Below are 20,047 nucleotides of genomic sequence, written 5' to 3'. Positions count from 1 at the left end.
ACACACCCTCCAGGGAGGACGCTAGTGAATCTCGGGAGGGACACACATACACACACACACACACACACACACACACACGCCTGGCTCGCGTGTGCTTCGGGGGAGCTGTCTCTAGAAGACTGGACCGAGGCAACCGAGCCGCGCCGCTCTCTCCGACCAGAACCTGAGCCGACCCGTTCTTCTCTCCGACCGCGACCCCAGCCGCCCCCCGCACGCCACCATGAACTTCCTCCGCCGCCGCCTCTCCGACAGCACCTTCATCGCTAACCTCCCCAACGGCTACATGACAGACCTCCAGAGGCCGGACCCTCCCGCGCCCCCTCCGCCCACGGCGGCCTCCCCGGGCCCGGCCACCTCCCCAGGCCAGGCCCAGGCCCCGGGCCCGTCCCCGGCCATGTCCCCGTCCCCGTCCCCGGGCCCGTCGTCCTCCACCTCCTCCCCGGCGCCGGAGCGCCGTCCCCAGCTCCACCAGACCCAGTCGTCGGGTCCGTCCGTCGGAGGGTTCTTCAGCTCCTTCAGCTCCATCACCAACGCGGTCAAGCAGACCGCCGCCTCGGCGGGGCTGGTGGAGCAGACCGTGGTCCCGCCCGCGGCGCCCAAGAAGTTCAAGTTCCTGCTGGTCATCGACGAGCCGCAGCACGAGTGGTGAGTGGACGTGTTGTCGTTGCGCTCGGTCGTGTGCTTTCCGATCGGACCTCGCTGGTGATATCGGTTGTGTTTCGATCAGGGGGAGGCTGGTGGAGGTAGAAATCAGAGGCTTATAGTAATACATGGAATGGAATGAGGTATGTTGGATACCATTCCTCATTCTATTCCATACTTTGTCCTCCGATTTCTACCTCTACCAGCCTCCCCTGACATAGAGTGTATGGCCAAGGCATTCTGTGTGGTCTGCTTTATAGTGTGGATACAGGAATATCTAGTAGGGTTTGTATTGAAGGTGGCAGAGTGGATGTGATTGGATCAGTGTTATCAGTTTGTCTTCAAAGTGCTGATTGGTGGAAACTCCCCGGGGGAGCTGTGGGAACAGACTGTTCTGTTTATGTAATTGGTTGGAAAAGGTTTGGGTTGGTTAGGGTTGGTTAGGGTTGGTTAGGGTTGGTTAGGAATCGTTGGAGTTGGTTAGGGTTGGAGGAGATTACACAACTGAACGAGATTTTCTCAATATCACCAATAATCTATCTCAACTGTGAACTGTTACAATGATTGTCGGGCACAAATCCAATCCAATCCCACCCAGACATTCAATCCTATAATATTTCTCCCTCCATTTTGAAAAAAGGATGTTAAATTCCTGCAATACGATACTGTATGTCAGACATCTCTATCTATATTTATCCACAGACACACGCCACACACGCCACACACGCCACACGCTCCACACACGCACCCTGGAGCCTAACAACACACATCCTTTCCTCCCTCCCCCAACACACACACACACACACACACACACACACACACACACACACACACACACACAGAGCTCTCTGCTCTTCCGTGTTTGTCAGAGAACGTACAATCATTTCAGCAACTATTAGATAATTTATGCAGCCAAGCAATAATTGATGCAGCTTTTCATTCATTCAGTCATTCATTCAGCTGATCACTAATTATGCAGCTATTAAACCCCTACTATCATCTCTACTACTTCAGTCCAGCAGCTGTAAAGGACATGTGACACACACAGCCATCCGTTATAACTGGACCACGCTCATAGTGAGTGGCTGATCAGGGAAGCCATGCTCACTACAAGCATGGTGTGCAGCGTGAAACGATGATGATAAAATGATGTGCGTGAAACAGCGGTGTGTGTGTGTGTGTGTGTGTGTGTGTGTGTGTGTATGTGTGTGTGTGAATGAGAGTATTCCCACCTCTGGGAACCTTCACTAGGTGGTTGTAGACTGAAGGTTGTACACTGAATAATGTATGGGATGGCACTACTGCCACTGTATTGTGTGTGTGTGTGTGTGTGTGTGTGCGTAGGTGTGAGCATGAGCATGCATGCGTGGCATGCGTGCATGCTTCCTCGCACGTGTGGGTGTGTACTCGCATGTGAGCGTACTTGCGGTAGTGTGTACTTGTGTGTGTGTGTGTACTTTGTGTGCGTGCACTCGCTTGGGTGCCCGCTTGTGTCAGTGTTTGCTTGCTTGCATGTTTGCGTTTGTGTGAGTGTGTGTGTGTGTGTATATCACTGTATCACTGCAGTGCTGAGGAGGTAATGTATTAGATTACCATCTGAGATTGGATGGTGGTTGGATGTCAATGTGACACATCCTCACTGCCTCTATCCGTGCCGGTGGTGATGAGTCCAGCTGGAGTACCACCAGAGACGTCTCCGCAGGGGAGGAGAGGATTCACGGCTTTCAGACACTCTGGATTAATAGTTGTTTATTTTGGGGGGTTTCAAACACTGTCGGTTGGCTGGTTGATGTATTCTAGCAGGGGGGGGGGTTTCACTTTGAGGACTACTACTTAGTTTCTATTACACAGAGGCAAGATATCCCAAGAGAATAATATGTCCACTTAGTAGAGAAATATGTTCACTTTGGTGTTGATATGTGGAAAGAGGCTGGGCAAGCATTAGTGTCAGGGGAGGATGGTGGAGGCAGGGGAATGGAATGAGGAATATGTTTGATACCATTCCTCCTTCCCGTACCACGCATTACAACGAGCCCGTCCACCGATGATGGATGGTGTTTGTGTGCAGGAAGAAAAAAAAAACTGAGCTCAAGAGTGCTACACCCCATGACGAGTCACCACATCACTATCCGCTTGGCAGACTAGTCGAGCAGTATGTATTTCTTAACACCGTCTCAAGAGCAAAACACCCAAGAAAGCAATCCAGACTGTGTTTAATAAAATGAAGCACCTGAGCTTTGGGAGAGCTCTGAGGAGAAAATAAATCAACATGAATATTTCATGCCGTGTGTTTGAGAGAGGAGAGAGGGTCCTCTGGGCTGGAGGAGGTGGGTTTAGGAGTCATCCCGCTAAATGCTATTGATTCAGCCTCTCAGTGAGGGACGAGGTCTGAGCTCTCAATAGAAAGGAGCTAGCCAGAGAAAAGAAGCACCAGAAATACCCCATATCGATCCGGACACCTTTTAGCTTTTCTATAATGCAGGCTCACATCCTATGCTGTCAAACTGTTCATCGTCAAACTGACGTTTTTCTTTTTTCTTTTTTTCGGTGTTCATTCATTGGATGTTGTGAGAGATTGGCCTTGGGATTCCGTGGCACATACATCCACAGCAGGATGGTGTCGACGTTGGCGGCTTCTGTTCTAATGCGTGGGACTGAATGAAGGACGTGTGTTTGACTGACTCCATTCCTCATTCCTGCGTCCTCCGATTTCTACCTCCACTAGCCTCACCAGGGAAACTGTGACCTAGGGGGGAGACTGTGGGCTAGGGGGGGGGGGGGGGGGGGGGATGTGGGTTAGGGGGGGAGACTGTGGGCTAGGGGGGGGGGGAGATGTGGGTTAGGGGGGGAGACTGTGGGCTAGGGGGGGAGTGTGGGCTAGGGGGGAGACTGTGGGCTAGGGGGGAATGTGGACTAGGGAGGGAGTGTGGGCTAGGGGGGAGACTGTGGGGTAGGGGGGAGATGTGGGCTAGGGGGGGAGTGTGGACTAGGGGGGGAGACTGTGGGCTAGGGGGGAGACTGTGACCTGTTCTACATATATAGAGTGTGTGTGTGTGTGTGTGTGTGTGTGTGTCTGTGTCTGTGTGTCTGTGTCTGTGTGTGAGTGAGTGCTTGCTATCCCAATGCCAAGGTGATATCATCAGTCACTCTCCTCTCTCACTCAATCCCCTGGCTGTTTATCCCCTCCCTTCCTCCCCCCTCCCTCCTCCCTTGTCCCCCCATCCCCCCCTCCCTCCACCCCATCAGTATAATATAGTGGCTCTGGAGCTATTCATGATTGTTGACTTTCGATCATCGCAGACAGGGGAGGCAGTGCAGTATGTAAAACAGACAGGGGAAGATGCTATTAGCTGTGAAATGTACCTTGGTCAGATAAATACTTTGGAGACATTAAGAAGCCTTCAGCGCTGATTTGTGGTGATGTTCCGAGGTTGCCGCGGTTGCCTAGTGCCGGAGGGCCCCAAGGCGGCCCATTAGAAGGCTATATAGACTCTGACTGGACTTCCTGAAGGTAAACAGACTCTGAATCATCGCCTGATGACCCCCTCCCCACCTGAGGCCTGTGGACTTCGACTTCAATGGTAAAAGGGAGCCCTGTATCCAGTAAATGGACTGCACATATATAGCGGCTTAGTCCTAAGCACTTTACAATGGCTTCTCATTCACCCATTCACACACCAATGGCGGCAAGCGTACCATGCAAGGTGCATGGTGGGGTAACCTGGAGGGGTTAACTCTGAGCCTGATTACATCTGAAACCTGGACCACTGGGTCACTGGGCCACTGGGATCACAAACCACTCACTAACCGTGCAGCCATGGCCTGAGGCGCTGTTTTGGTTTCCAAAACAGTTCTTCAAAGGGGTTCCCCTACTGGGACAAAAGGGGAACTGAAGAACCCTTTTAGAACAGTTTTTTTTTAGCAGAGGCTTCAGCTCTAACTCTGAGCCCAGTTCTCTACTCCCTCTATCTTCCTGATCAGCTGATCGTCAAATCTGCAGGAATTGTGTGACGCAATCCTGTTTGATCATTGACCAGAATCTCAAAGGAATGTTTTCAACATCTTGTGGAATCTATGCCACGAAAGAACTGAAGCTGTTTTGAGAGCCAAAGGGAGGGCTTCCTAATAAAGTGTCCAGCGAGTATATATATAAATATATAGAGTATTTAGATCATTGGCTAAAACCCAGCCACTCTCTAGTTACGTAACAGCAAAACGGGGGCAAGACCGAGAGTCCTGTTGAAAAGCAGCGCTGTAAAACATGAGAGTTACGTAACACTCAGTCTATTGAAGGAGGGCGGATCTGCAGGGGGATGAGGAAGAGGAAGAGGAGGAGGAGGAAGAAGAGGTTGATTGGGGGGAGCAATCCCCTTGAGTGTGTCCTCTATGTGGAGGAGAAGAGAGAGAGGAGAGGAGCTGTCAGCTGATTAAGTAATGAGAGGAGATGGGTTGAATCACAGGACGCACTCCCCCCCAGGGACACCCTGGATCTCTGGCCTGCATGTGTGTGCGGCGCATACATTTGTGTGTTTATTTGTGTGTGTACACATCAGGCCCGGTGCCAGAACCAACACTTTGGGTGGGCTGGGGGGCCGGTGGGGTTGTAGTGGTAGCGTTAGCAAGGCTGGCCGGAGGGGGGTCGGGTGGGAAAGTAGCGGTATTAAACATTCAAACATGCCCCCGGAATATCAACAATCCATCAAAAATGAGAAATCGGGGGATAGGCTCATTGTAATGCAATCTAATACATGTGTTTGATACCATTCCTCATTCCGTTCCATGCGTTACAATGAGCCGTCCTCCGATTTCTACCTCCACCAGCCTCCCCTGCTCCTTAACACTAAGGCCTGATTCAGTCAACAGCTGTAATACCCTGCCAGCCTTGTAGCATCTACCATCAATGAGACTCCAAAGAGTAACTAATGGCATACATGTACAGTAATCAGTGGAGGCTGGTGGAGGCTGGTGTGGGCAGGTGGAGGCTGGTGGAGGTAGAACTCGGAGGCCCGCTCATTGGAATGCATGGAATGACATGAGGAATGGTATTGTGTGTTGGTTACCAGTCGTCATTCCGTTCCATGCATTTCAATGAGCCGGCCTTCGATTTCTACCTCCACCAGCCTCTCCTGAAACACAGTCATGTCCAAACAGTTAAAGCAGACGATGCTATGTCTAAGCTACTAATAGCTGTGATGTCTGTTGTCTGTCTAATGTGTACTGCTATTTTCTCCAGGCAAGTCTCTTTAAAAGACATTCTAGACCTCAATGACACTCATCTTGTAAAGGTTAAATTGAAAATGAAAAATCTATGAAAAATAATGTGGGCCATATGCCGGTCGTAGGGTTGGCTTCCATGTCACAGGAAGCAGACCATCTGCCACAGACTGTACGACCACAACAGATATCAGGTGACGTGCTAATATGAGTAAACACAACTGCCTCCTGGGTAACGTTAGCTTCCTCCTAAACAAAGCCTGTGAAAGGAGGAAAGATGGAATGCCTGGATGTTTTCAACTCCCAAAATAGAATTTCAGTTAACCTCTCTTGTATTGAGTCAGTTAAAATTCAAATTGACGGGGGCGTAGGTGACGTAGTAGTTGACTAAGGCGCAGACCATATCATCGCATGGTCCCTGGTCCGATTCTGGCATCTTGCATGTCATCCCCCCTCTCTCAAGTAAAGTAAGTAAGTAAAGCTTTATTCATATAACGCCTTTCGTACATGAAATGCAACTCAAAGCACTTGCCAAAATGCGTTGTTACCATTCCTCATTCCGTTCCATGCATTACAATGAGCCCGTCCTCCGATTTCTACCTCCACCAGCCTCTCCTGGAGGAAGGTACTGTATAAGCGTTGCATCGAGTGAGTTAAAATTCAAATTGAATCCTGGCCTCTACAGCCATAAATTTGAATGTTCCCAGAGGGCCGATTGGTTAGTCAATATGATATTATTCCTGTGAGGACTCCGTGCCAGCGTTGATAAACAGCCATCTGTAAAATGGCCTCTTGCGCTGCGGCTGGGGTCTAATGAATATGTTTGGGAGCTTAGAGGACGGAGGTTATTTGCACCCTGTCATGGCGGGTCCCTCGCCGGCTGAAACAGTTATGAGATGTAATGTGTCAAACAGAAACTGAGATATTATATTAGAACTAATATTCCAATCCGTGAGAACTGTTGTTCCTTATACTATAATCGTTTTAGGGTGTTTTAGGCTGCTAAGTGAAAAATCATGTTGAGTGTAAGCAAACCAAAGCAGCTCATTGACAATTCAACTCACTAACCTACAAAGAATGTTGAAACACTCACCACCTACAGTGCAAAGTGTTTTAGGTGGTATTTACCTAACAGTGTGGAGATTGGCTATGAAACAAAATGAAACATCGTCACTTGTGCATTTTTGGTGAGTAAAGGCACCCGTGGCATTCTAGAACATTGACAATTCAAGCTACTTTATTCACCCTCGGCACTAAATGAGTTAATAGAAATCTGTGATAAGCTTTGCATCGTGCTGACTGACTCAGTTCATATTTTAGTCTAATATGCGCTTTCGGGAAAGTCATTCCTGATCGCTAACATGCTCATTGAATTGAGAGCTGCACATTGTATTTCACAGTGGGGATGGAGGAGAAGGTCAGTTATTTCTCATGATAATCACATTGAGAGGATCAGATCAATGACCCAGTCTCTCCCTGGCAGGCCTCTGTGGCCACCAAACCCTTTACACTGTCAGAGATCACACACAGACATGGACGGACACTTCAGACCCAGCCGACCAATCACACTTCCCCTTCCATTTTCCTGAGGTCATTTACTGTTGCCATGGCGACATGGATGTAAGCCCCTCCTTTAACATGTTAATTCACACCAGCCTTCTGGTGTAACACACACACACACACACACACACACACACACACACACACACACACACACACAGAGAGAGACACGCATGTTTGATGCACACATGCACTCACACACATACACACGCACACACAGAGAGACACACGCATGCTTGATGCACACATGCACTCACACACACACACTAGGGCTGCACGATTTGGGGAAAAAATCGAATTGCGATTATTTGGACAGATATCGCGATTGCGATTAATTTGCGATTATTTATTTTTTAAATAGCAAAAAAAAAAAAAAAAAAAAAAAGGAAGTTTTTGTAAAGTGTGGCCATATCTCCGGCTAGGAAGGTCGTATCAACGTGCAGTTTGTTTGTACGTCTTCAGGGGACTTAGAGGCTCCCTCCTCTAGCACCCCCACAGCCCGAGCTACGAGTGAAATAACTAAACTTACATTGGGTTGCTTTAAAGTTGGGTTGCTTTAAAATCAAGCTTCAGATTAAAACATGTGATGGAGCATTACTAACCTGACTCAGGTGGTTTGTTTCACACAACCATCTAGGAAAGCTTAATTGGAAGCTGTTTGGAAAAGGGCAGGTACTTTCAAAAAATACTTGGCAGGTGATTGGATGAATCTATCTATCACCTATTTTCATTGACGTTCACGTTCATTGTTGACGTTCATTTTTGACGTTCATTGACGTTGACGTTCATTGACGTTGAATCCGACGCGCTGTATGACGTATCCCATACGGGTAGTGGTGGTCTAGTGAGTTGGACTTGTGATCGGAAGGTTGTGTGAGTTCAAATCCCGCCTGAAACCACACCACTACTAGTGTGCCCTTGAGTAAGGCACTTAGCCCTCAGTTACTCCAGGGGGAATGTCCCTGTAATTCGTAATTGTAAATCGCTTTGGATTAAAAGCGTCTGCTAAATAGTAAAAAAAAAAAAAAAAAAAAAAAAAAAATCGCAGGCAAATCGCAGGCTTTGCGATTAGCTAATCGCATCATTTCAAATCGCGATTTCGATTTAAAATCGATTAATCGTGCAGCCCTAACACACACACACACACACACACACACACACACACACACAGAGACACGCATGCTTGATGCACACATGCACTCACTCACACACACACACACACACACACACACACACACACACACGCACACACACACTCATACTCATACAAACCCACAGATAAATCACTATTTTCCTCAATAATTCACAATGTCCAATCCCATAAAGTGGTCACTTGTGACATCACTGACTTTCTAGTAATTCAGCAGCAGGACCCAACAACACTGCACACACACGACCAGTACAATACAGGCAGCCTGTCCCCCTCTGACACGGCTAGGCTAAACACGCTAGGCTGGCTCTGACAACATGTCTCATAAGTAAGTAAGTAAGTAAAGCTTTATTTATATAGCGCCTTTCGTACATGAAATGCAACTCAAAGCACTTTACAATAATAAATAAATAAATGTGTCTCTCCCCCTTTGATGTAGTCTAGGCTAGGCTAGGCTAGGCTAGGCTAACTCTTGACAGCATGGCTCGTCAATGTGCCCCTCCCCCGGCTGTGGACCAACATGACTCAGGGGTGGCTGTGGCACAGGAGGTAGAGCTGGCGTCTAATGATTGCAAGGTTGGCAGATCGGCAGTTCGAACCCCGGCTGGCCACATGTCAAGGTGTCCTTGGGCAAGACACTGAACACCAAATTGCTCCAGCACCTTGCATGGTAGCTTGCCGCCATTGGTGTGTGAATATATGTGTGACTGTGGGTGGATGAGAGGCCATTGTAAAGCGCTTTGGAATAAGGCGCTATATAAGTCAGTCCATTTGCTTGGCCGGTGAGTGTTTAGTGTCTCAGTGACTTGCTAGTGTGGATCAGGGGAGGCTGGTGGAGGCAGAAATCGGATGACAGGCTATGGCATGGTATCAAACAAAATATACGTGTTTGATACGTTTCCTCGTTCCGTTCTGTGCATTACAATGAGCTCGTCCTCCGATTTCTGTCCTCCACCAGCCTCCCCTGATCCACACTAGCAGCATGTCACTTAGACACTAAACACTGGCCAGCCTACCCTGATATCTAAACCTGAAGGTAGAAGAACATGTGGTAATGCACATTTCTGATAGCAGCATAGCAACCAATTATAGCTTCCCTAAATTATAGTCTATTGGAACAGAGCTGTGAGCAAGGCTTTATGGAGATGCATAATGCATATATTTATAATAATAATTATAATAATTATAATACATTAGACTTATATAGCGCTTTTCTAGACACTCAAAGACGCTTTACAAACTGAAAAGTAGTAATAATAAAAAGAAACAAAAAAAATAAATAAAAGAAAGTATAGGGGCCTAATTAAGGTAGTGCTGGGGACACATGGGAAGGGGAGGGGGAGAGGGTTAACTGGTGAAGGCGAGCGTTTATGCTTCTCAAACCAAGCCTTGAGTAAAAGACACACACTTAGCTGAGTGCCACACATATGACACGAGTTTGTTAATTATGCGCATACTGTATCTGAAGTGGCTAATCCACATCTCCCTCTTCCATTTAGCCACCTGAGGTTAGGGTGGGGAGTTACCGACACACACTCTTGATAAAGCACACACGGAGATGTAGTTTATCCAAAAAATGAAATTAATTTATTCAACTATAAGCTCCAGTTGATAATAAAGCAATAGCGAACTCAAAATAAATCCAATACAGCCGATTTCCATACAAGTAATTCCAATGCAGGGATGTGCGTTGCGTTGCACAAGGCGGCGCTGATGTGTGTGTAGACATACAGAACATTCAGAACTGTAATGGAAAACACTGTAATGAAAAACTCTGAGGCTCCCAGGGGAGGGGGGGTGATTAAACAGGAGGCCTTGGAGCGACCTTGGGCGGCTAATGAGCGGACTTCCTGTCATCCCTACATCATTCCCCCCTCTCTCTCTCTCTTTGAATATAAACAATAGACCAGCAGAACGTATGTGTTGTTGATATGATATGGTACCGTACCCTCTGGGCCAAAACCCGGGGGCTACACAACAGCTACTTCCACCAAGGAATAAGGCTTATGAACAAGCCTACTAAGAGCTAGTGACTGTTTACCCTTAAGCACACTCCACACACACACACACACACAGACTACTGACCCTTAAGCACACTCCACACACACACACAGACTACTTACCCTTAAGCACATCCCACACATATAGGCACTTTACTCTAATACTACCTCTACCATCTACTGCTATCTCACTGCTAGCAATACTCATGTTATTTCTATTATTTGTATTATTTGTATTATTACTCAAATGTCTCTTGTCTTATTTGTCTTTTTCATAACTATTACCATGTGTGTCACTTGTTTCTGCAATGTCGAGGAACTGAAGCCGAAGAATTGTACTCTTTTATATGTGTTTAATGGGATGTAAACAATAAACTATTCTGATTCTGATGATGCTATAGCAAATAAATAAATAACTGTTGGAATTCAATGGAATTGGCACGTATCTACGATTAGGAGGAAATAGCATTGCTATTCCTGTCTGTTTTGATGCAGCGCAGTTTGCTTTTTAACACACTTTAGTTTCCCCATTATATTTCCCCAGCAGTCCCTGGTCGTTGGTCTTGAAGGCCGAGGCAGTAAAGGACTGTCTGTCTTCAATCTTACAACATTCTAATTCTAAAGTTATATTGATGGTGAGTCATGCTTTATGACTGTTTTCTGTGTAAATATTAGGGACAGGAGGAAGCAGAATTTTGTCTTCTGGTATGAAGTCAGTATGAAGGATACGACCTTCCAAGCAACCGGGAGGTTTATCAGATGAACAAATACATATTACAGGAATAGGAGAGAGGCTCTCTCCCTAGATTCTTATCCCGCCCACAACCTCACGAGAGGGCAGAACAGCTCTCCGTCTCACTCTGTTATCTCTCTCGCTCTCCTCTCTCTCCTATCTTCCCCCTCTCGCCTCTCTCTCATTCTCTCTAGATTTCTATTTCTCTCCATCTTTCTCTTTCTCTCCATCTTTCTCTCTCCATCTTTCTTTTTCTTCTCTCTCTCTCTCTCCATTTTTCTCTCTCTCTCTCTCTCTCTCTCTCTCTCATATCAACAGGATGTGTTTCGAGTCAGTTATAATCCTTGTTCTCTTGTGTCTGCAGCTCTATATCACTGCAGGTTTAGAAGGTGATATATTGGCCATTGTCTTGTGTCTTATTCTCAATGTCTTATTCTCCATTCAGACAGGTCAACTTGTTGTGTTTTGGGGACATTTGATCTTTTCATTACGGGGTATGCTCCAATCACAGTGCAGATACTGATCATGTGATAATGGGGCATCTCTCAGCGATGTGGCATCCCTCTAGTGGACCGACATGACTCGACATTCTGCAATAAACATGAGGATGAGAGGTTGTCTTCTTGGCCTGATGGTAGATCCTTGGGTCTTTCCTGTGGGAGACCCATGTTCGAACCGCACCTGTTACACCCATACTTAGTTATTTAGTGGTTATCACCCGTTCATACCAGGGGAGGCTGGTGGAGGTAGAAACCGGAGGACAGGCTCACTGTAATGTATGGAATGGAATGAGGAATGGTATCAAACACACACATTCGATTCCATGCATTACAATAAGCCCATCCTCCCGATTTCTACCTCCACCAGCCTTCCCTGGTTCATACATACTGTAGGAGGAGGCTGTTACTGTTTTATCAGGTGGAATGAGAATGGGAGTCTCCAGCAGTCAGCACGGTAGAAGCCATTAGTTTAACTAATGTATTGCAGAGGGTGAATGTTAATTGTCAATATTCTAGAGTGCAGAGGGTTATTTTATTTACCAAAAGTGCATAAATGATGACGCTTCATTTTGTAGCCAATCAAAGTGTTGTTGCTAGGTAAATACCACATAAAACACTTGCCACTGTAGGTGATGAGTGTTCTGGAATTCTTTGTCAGTTGGTGAGTTAAGCAGGATATTATTTTGGGTGGTTCCTCTATGAAGCTTAGCTATAGGTGGCCACATTGTTTTGGATTTGTCATAGATATTAGAGGGAGAGAATTAATGCAACATTTCAACCTACTGGAGTGTCAAACACAGGCGTGCACACGCAAGCAAACATGCAATCAACTTGTCAGTTGAACCCCTGAGCTGTCGACCTTTGCGATCATTAGACGCCGGCTCTACCTCCTGAGCCACAGCCGACCCTACGCATAGACACACACACACACACACACACACACACACACACACACACACACACACACACACACACACACACACACACACACACACACACACACACACACACACACACACACACACACACACACACACCTTTCAAAGAATAACTCACTGACATAATCATGTCATGTCAAATCAGAGCTTCCAGAAACATGGCTCCAGAAACTGTGCACCTTGTATAAATATCCTGCCATGATACAGGATTAAGGTGGCAGATTATCACAGGTAGGGGCTGCACGTATGAATACCTCAAGACGTCAGCTCCGACCCTGATATTTTAAATGACTGTGATTCAGTCATTGATTGGTGATTATTACTGAATCTGTATGCAACTGCTATCCTGCCCGATACGGTGTGTGAGATCGCAGATACTTCATCTGTATTCAACCGCTATCCTGTCCAATATGGCGTGTGAGACCGCAGTGTAAAATGACACGTTGACAAACATTTCGTGACACGTTGACAAACATCATAACTACTGCAGAACATGAAGGTTTTTAGCTTAGTTTTATATGTTTTGAGTTTGGGCCGGTTTGATTTCTTCATGGAGTTTGTTCCTGGAGCACACGGGGACTAACTAACACAAATGTCTTCATATTATAATGCGTAAAAGCTGCAATGATGAAGGTGTGTAGTCGTTTTACAATATTACACCACTTCTGGGTATAGTTTTCATCCTCATGCATTTTTGATTAACCCATTTATCATGTGTAATATAGCTAATAATGTCTAAATGAGCGCAGTTCAGGCTAATGCATGCTTAAGCCATGAACACCTTAAAAGATCATTTACTTTTTTAATATAAAATATGCATCCACTATTAGTATAGCATCTTAATGATGACATATTTCACACATTCTAATTTGCAGAGCAGCGTGTCATCACCGCCATGTTGGTTTTAGTGCCCTCAGCTCTTCTGTTTACCTCCCAAATGAGATGTCAGTCTTTACAAATGTTCCCAGATAAATCCTACCATGCCGTCTGTCTGTCTGCAAACATGGAGGATTCAATCAATGGGAGGTAATTGTGCTTGCTGTGAGTGATGTGTTCAAACACGGCTCCTCAGGATGGATGATTGCCGGCAGATGAGGGAGATGAGTAGGAGGGTCTCAGGTATCAGTGTTGTGTTTCTCTCTGTCTGCTGTTCTGCATGGGACTGCTCTATGGTGATAAGGTTCTGTGTGTGTGTGTGTGTGTGTGTGTGCGTGTGCGTGCACCCCTCTCCACAAACACACACACAGAACCTTATGAGTAGGAGGGTCTCAGGTATCCGTGTTGTGTTTCTCTCTGTCTGCTGTTCTGCATGTGACTGCTCTATGGTGATAAGGTTCTGTGTGAGTGTGTGCGGATAGGGATGCACGCACACGCACACACACACACAAACACACACATGCACACACGCACGCATACAAACACACACACAAACACTAAACCCACTCACATGGCCCTTTCAAGCCCGTAAATGAATTTGAATGAACTTCAAAGCCAAGAGAGTCATGTGTCCCACTGCACAGCACGATTATTCATGCCTGGAAATCTGTCCCCTGCTGAGCTCAGCTCTCACTGTAAATCCCACACCTTGTGTCGTGTGTGTATGTATAGTGGGGTGCAAATATTTGGGCACCCCTGGACATTCTACAGGCTAATGTTCAAAGGTCAGTCCAGAAATTGAAGTTGAAGAGAGGTTGGGTATTTCAGCAAGACAATGATCCTAACCATACCTCAAAATCAACCGTGAAGTACCTCCAGGAAAGACGGATGTCGGTTTTGGAATGGCCATCACAGTCCCCAGACTTGAATATTATGGAACATCTGGGGGTGGTGACTGGGGGTGTGGGGAGGGCTGACTACACATCACTGACTTCTGCCCCAGCAACTCCAGCGATGCTGTGGTTGATGTATGGTCCTCTGTTCCCCCTGTGGGGGGGATCTCTGCCTCCATGATGAAGCACAGCGATAACCAACAAATCATAGAAGGGTTTATTCAGAACAAACATGGTCATCGGCCGAGAGGCGTTTCAAAGCCGTGCTTTATTCCTTGATAAGGTCACAGCTACGATTCCTTTTACGAAGTAATATAGTACTCAAAACGATAAGTCATCTGTTATGTTATTCCTACGCCACAGTAGATTTGGGTATCATGTTTCCTTGACAACATTGATCGTTTTGGGTACTATATTTCTCAGCACGGGGCAGAAACCACCGCAATCTATCATCAAATAAATATTTATTTTTCTTTGATTTCTTTCTTGTCTCTACTGTACTGCTGGTGGCTGCTCCTGATCCACACAAGGCTATGTGTGTGTGCATGTATTTGTGTGTGTGTGTGTGTGTGTGTGTGCATGTATTTGTGTGTGTGTGTGTGTGTGTGTGCATATACACACACACACATACATGCACACACACACAAGAATGCGCAAACACACGTGCACACGCACACACACACACACACACACACACACACACACACACACACACACACACACTCACAAACACACACACACTCACAAACACTCAAGCACTCCCGTGGCCCTTTCAAGCCCATAACTGAATTCGTGCCCTGAAACACTCGTGCCCTGAAAATAACCTTTTGTGTGTGTGTGTGTGTGTGTGTGTGTGTGTGTGAGTGTGTGTGTGTGTCTGTGCGTGCACTCATGACTTGACGCCACAGTAGATTTGTGTATCACGTTCCCTTGACAACGTTTGTTGTTTTGGGTACTATATTTCTCAGTGCGGACAGAAACCACCACAATCTGTCACAAATAATCACTTAAAATCGCTGTTTTCTTGGCGCAATCTTCTGATTTGTTTGTGTAACCATTGTATGCAAGCAATAATACCCACAGGCCATGATTTATCGTCCATATTGCCACTCGGTAGGGGTTTTGCTGGCACTCCACTGCGCTAACAGCTCCCTCTACCCCGGGCTGATAATATTGCTGATACAATCATGGCCTCTCTGGTATTATTGCTTACATATAAAACTGTCCAACACAGTCAAATAGTCGAGGTCCCTAAAACACCACCAGGCATCTACTCTGCTGTAACTATCCTCAATAAGAGCCTGCTGAAATAACAGGTTTTTATATATCTTGTTTGTTGTACAGTGTCTGTCTGTCTGTCTGTATGTATGTATACTGATGAGTCAAAAACATTATGACCACCACCTACCTAATATTCTTGTGCATCGATGAGCCTTGGGCGCCCAACACTCTGTCACCAGTTTGTGGTTTGTCCCTCCTCGGACCACTGTCAGTAGGTACTCACCACCGCTGACCGGGAGAACCTCACAAGCCTTGTCGTTTCAGAGATGCTCTGACCCAGTCGTCTGGCCGTAACAATTTGGCCCTTGTCAAAGTCGCCCATGTCTTCACTCCTGCCCATTTCTCCTGCATCCAACAATCCAATCAACTTCAAGAACTGACTGTTCACTTGCTGCTTATCCCCCCCCCCCTTGACAGGTGCCATTGTAACAAGATAATCCATGTTATTCATGTCACCTGCCAGTGGTTATAATGGGTTTTTTAATCGGTGTATGTGTGTGTGTGTGTGTGTGTGTGTGTGTCTGTGTGTGTCTGTGTGCGTGAGTGTGTGTGTGTGCATGCATGTAGCTATCCCCACTTTTGTACCCGCCTTGCGCCAGAAGAAAAAAAAAATCCATTCGATGAAAATGTAGCGGACAATAAAGTTTCCCTAAAATAAAGTTTTAACTTAATCTTAATTAAGTTGAGAGCGTTCCACTCCCACGAGGAGCTTCTCTCAGGGCGGTATCAGTGACATGTCATATGATGGGCCCGATTAGTTTCACTGTTGCCATGAGATCCCTCATCAGATATGTACATATACCGACCCCATTGACTTCCGAATTCATGCTGAAAAACCAACAGCGAATCTAATTTCCTTATCAGAGCCTCCTGCTTATACGCAACGTCACAGAGACCATCTTGGACTCCCACTGGTGTGCAGTAGATGTGATTAGATTCCTTGTTCCTAGCAGAGGGAGTCTTGTGTGGTAATATCATATCATTGAGGATGGGTGAGGAGAGATCAGGAGGAGGAGGAGGAGGAGGGACAGGAAGCCATGATGTCTGCAGGGTGGGTCCTGCAGGGTTAGGCCTAGGGTTAGGGTTAGGGCTAGACTTTAGGGCTTAGGGTGAGGGTTAGGGATAGGGTTAGGGTTTGGGGTTTAGGTTTTGGGCTAGGGTTTAGGGTTAGGGTTAGGGGTTAGGGTAAGGGCTGTATTCTAATAATTGCAATTGTTTTTAGTAAAAAAAAAAAGAATGATCACTATTCTATTGTACACTCGACGTAATGAGGGTGACCTCAGTGCCTATCGAGTTTTAAATAAAGGTTTTGAAGGGCTATGATTTGGGGTTAGGGTTATGGTTTAGGGTTAGGGTTTGGGGTTAGGGTTTAGCATTAGGGTTTATGGTTAGGGTTAGGGGTTAGGGTCAGGGCTATGATTTGGGGTTAGGGTTATGGTTAAGAGTTACGGTTTGGGGTTAGGGTTTAGCGTTAGGGTTTAGAGTTAGGGTTAGGGTTTGGGGTTAGGGTGAGGGCTAGGGTTAGGGTTTGGGGTTAGGGTGAGGGCTAGGGTTAGGGTTTAGGGTTAGAGTTAGTTGGCTGCTTCTCCTGCTACTGCACTGTCTGTCTGAACAGATGTCAGAGAGAAGCCAGAGAGGAAGAGAGGGAAAGAGAGAGAGGGAGAGGGCTCGGTCCTCAAAGGGTATTAAATCAATTTCTTATCTATATGTCGATGGCAAGTTTGGATAGTTTGAACTCTCTCAATTATTTGATTTATAGTTTTTCAGATCCCTCCAAATCAGACATTTTGTCCAGAAAAGTAATGCTTCATTCCCAGATTCTCATTCTTCTCTCCTGGAAGAAACAAACACCAAACACAAAATCAGATACACCCTTAAAGGCTCTTGCAAAACTTTGGTAAAATTTGGGACCCATTCCTAGATTACTGAGAGCCACTCACTACCACTCAGTACCACTCAGTACCACTCAGTACGGATGACTAGAATATGTGACGCGGTCTGATCAATTGGTCCGCAAGTTGGCACCCGATTTAATGTTTGGACTTTTCTCTCGAAAAATGTAAATACTTTTCAGCGTTGTTGAAAATCAATAACACATTCTGGTAGTCAACTACCACAGCTTGTTTTGTGAGCCTGCTAACAATGTAATGTAGTGTTATAGTTCACTAGGTAGTAGTGTGGATTACTCACCGAATCCATTGCGCTGCAGTATTTTGGCTTGACTGGCGAGTTTGAACGTTGAAATGTATTTCCGTGTTTCAAAATAAAAGTCTCAACATTCTGATTGGTTGCCGACTTGCGAACCAAATGAGCCAGACCATGTCACATAGTAGTATTAGAGTGAGGCAGTGGACCCCTCCACCTGATTTTATACTAAAACAGACAAAAGGGGAGGGTTGGGAGGATCAGGGAGGGAGGGGAGGGGAGGGTTGGGGTAAGGATGTTAACTCATTTGGAAAAACCAATAAAAACTGTTAAAAAAAAAAAAGAAAGAGAGAGAGAGAGAGAACGAAAGAGAGAGGGGGTCGTAAGGATAATCTTCATCTTGAAAAGGAAAAGGAGTGACAAAAAGACAAAAACAGAATCGTTAACACCCTGAGAATACGGGTAGTCACGACAACACATGGATATTAGCATATCTCATTACAGAGTACACTACACGCATATTAAATTCAATATTGAGACAAAGCCAAGCTGCCCTGGTCCATTAACATGGACAGAGGGAGGTTGGGTGAGTCATGAAAGACTAAATATCAATGTCTCTCTGGGAGTTCTAGCCTCTGGCCAGGTGGGTCGCAGACCTGCTGCACACACACACACACACACACACACACACACACACACACACACACACACACACGGCGAAATGTGTTATTTACAGTGAGAGCTGAGCTCAGCAGGGAATAGATTTTCTGGGCATGACTAACAGACAGACAGACACACACACACACACACAGTCACACACACACACACACACACACATACACACACACACACACACACACACACACACACACACACACACAGGTGGGTGGAGTAGTGGCATATAGAGGTGTGCTCATGTGCAGATGAAGTGTCATCAAGGGTGCTGAAAGATTCTGTCAGAAACATTTAAGATAGCACTTGTATTTCAGAGACGCCCCATAGCGTCCCCCACCAGCACCCCCCTTACCAGCGCTCGCTTTTGTCTAAGACCATTTTTTAGGTCGTTCAAATATAGCCCCTAATCTTCATCCTCAGCCCCCCCCCCCCCCCTCCCCCTCAACATCTTCCTGGCCGTGACTGTCACAGAGAGGACTCTCATTAGGGTCGGTAAGAATGCGATCCCTGCCATGGCCATTTTGTTTTTTCCCAGGAGACTAACGCTGCCTCTCACACTCACCAAGATCCAATTAATGAGTCTCAGTGAGGCAAACAGAGGAGGAGGAGAAAAGCCCTTCTACCTGTTCTGTGACCAGACAGTGGAACAATGCGGAGGACACATGCATTTAGACTGGAGACACTGTTTAAACAGATAACGTATTCACAGAATTATTATTATTATTAGATGATGAGACGATGACGTGGCTTCTGGAGGGGTGTCCAGAAATATAGCCCGGGTGAGCCCCTCAACCAGGTCTCGGGGTGGTAAAAGGGTAGCCCCTCGGCCCGAGCCTGGTGGAGTGGAGACGAAAAACAACTACCCATACACCGAAGAAGAATAATAATTATTATTATTATTATTAATATAGCACTAATGAATCTTCTGCTATGCAGGCGATGGCCTGCTGATGATGGATGGTGGGCTGTGGTGGAGGCGATCACCAATTAACCCCTATGATGGTCTCGAGCATTCTGTTTAGCCTCCTTGCTTTGAAACATCGTGGCGATTAGTTCCCTGGGCTAGTGGAGCTGTACACTGGAGGCTGACGGGGGAATGACGAATGGGATCAAAACACATCCTTCATTCCTCATCCCATGCATAACAATGAGCCCATCATCCTCCGATGTCAACCTCCACGAGCCTCCCCTGAGGGACATATGAGGAGGAGGAGGGACAGATGAGGAGGAGGAAGGGTTAGCATTGAGGGAGGAAGTACACCCGGTAGCCAATAATTCACCAGTGGAATAAGACAGAAACAACTCCTGCGTGTGTGTGTGTGTGTGTGTGTGTGTGTGTGTGTGTGTGTGCGTGCGTGTGCATGTGTGTTTGCGCATTCTTGTGTGTGTGTGCATGTATGTGTGTGTGTGTGTGCGTGTGTGTGTGTGTGCGTGCACTCA

The 20,047-nt window shown here is 46.3% G+C and overlaps 1 protein-coding gene across 1 annotated transcript in view; it reads left to right on the top strand.

The window, feature by feature from the left end:
- Positions 1 to 220: 220 nt before the first annotated feature.
- The window catches only part of syn2b (synapsin IIb), a gene marked incomplete at both ends in the record, with an annotated part of 72,675 nt that continues 52,848 nt past the window's right edge, over positions 221 to 20,047 (top strand). Inside the window, one exon of the mRNA XM_080545971.1 lies at positions 221 to 645. Within this exon, the coding sequence (XP_080402097.1) occupies positions 221 to 645 (425 nt within the window). The remainder of the gene's footprint in view (positions 646 to 20,047) is intronic.

The sequence above is a fragment of the Nansenia antarctica genome (assembly GCF_963989245.1).
Source record: "Nansenia antarctica genome assembly, chromosome: 15".
NCBI classification, from domain to species: domain Eukaryota; kingdom Metazoa; phylum Chordata; class Actinopteri; order Argentiniformes; family Microstomatidae; genus Nansenia; species Nansenia antarctica.
The sequence above is the reverse complement of the archived record's forward strand: the minus strand, read 5'-3'. Positions and strand labels throughout refer to the sequence as shown.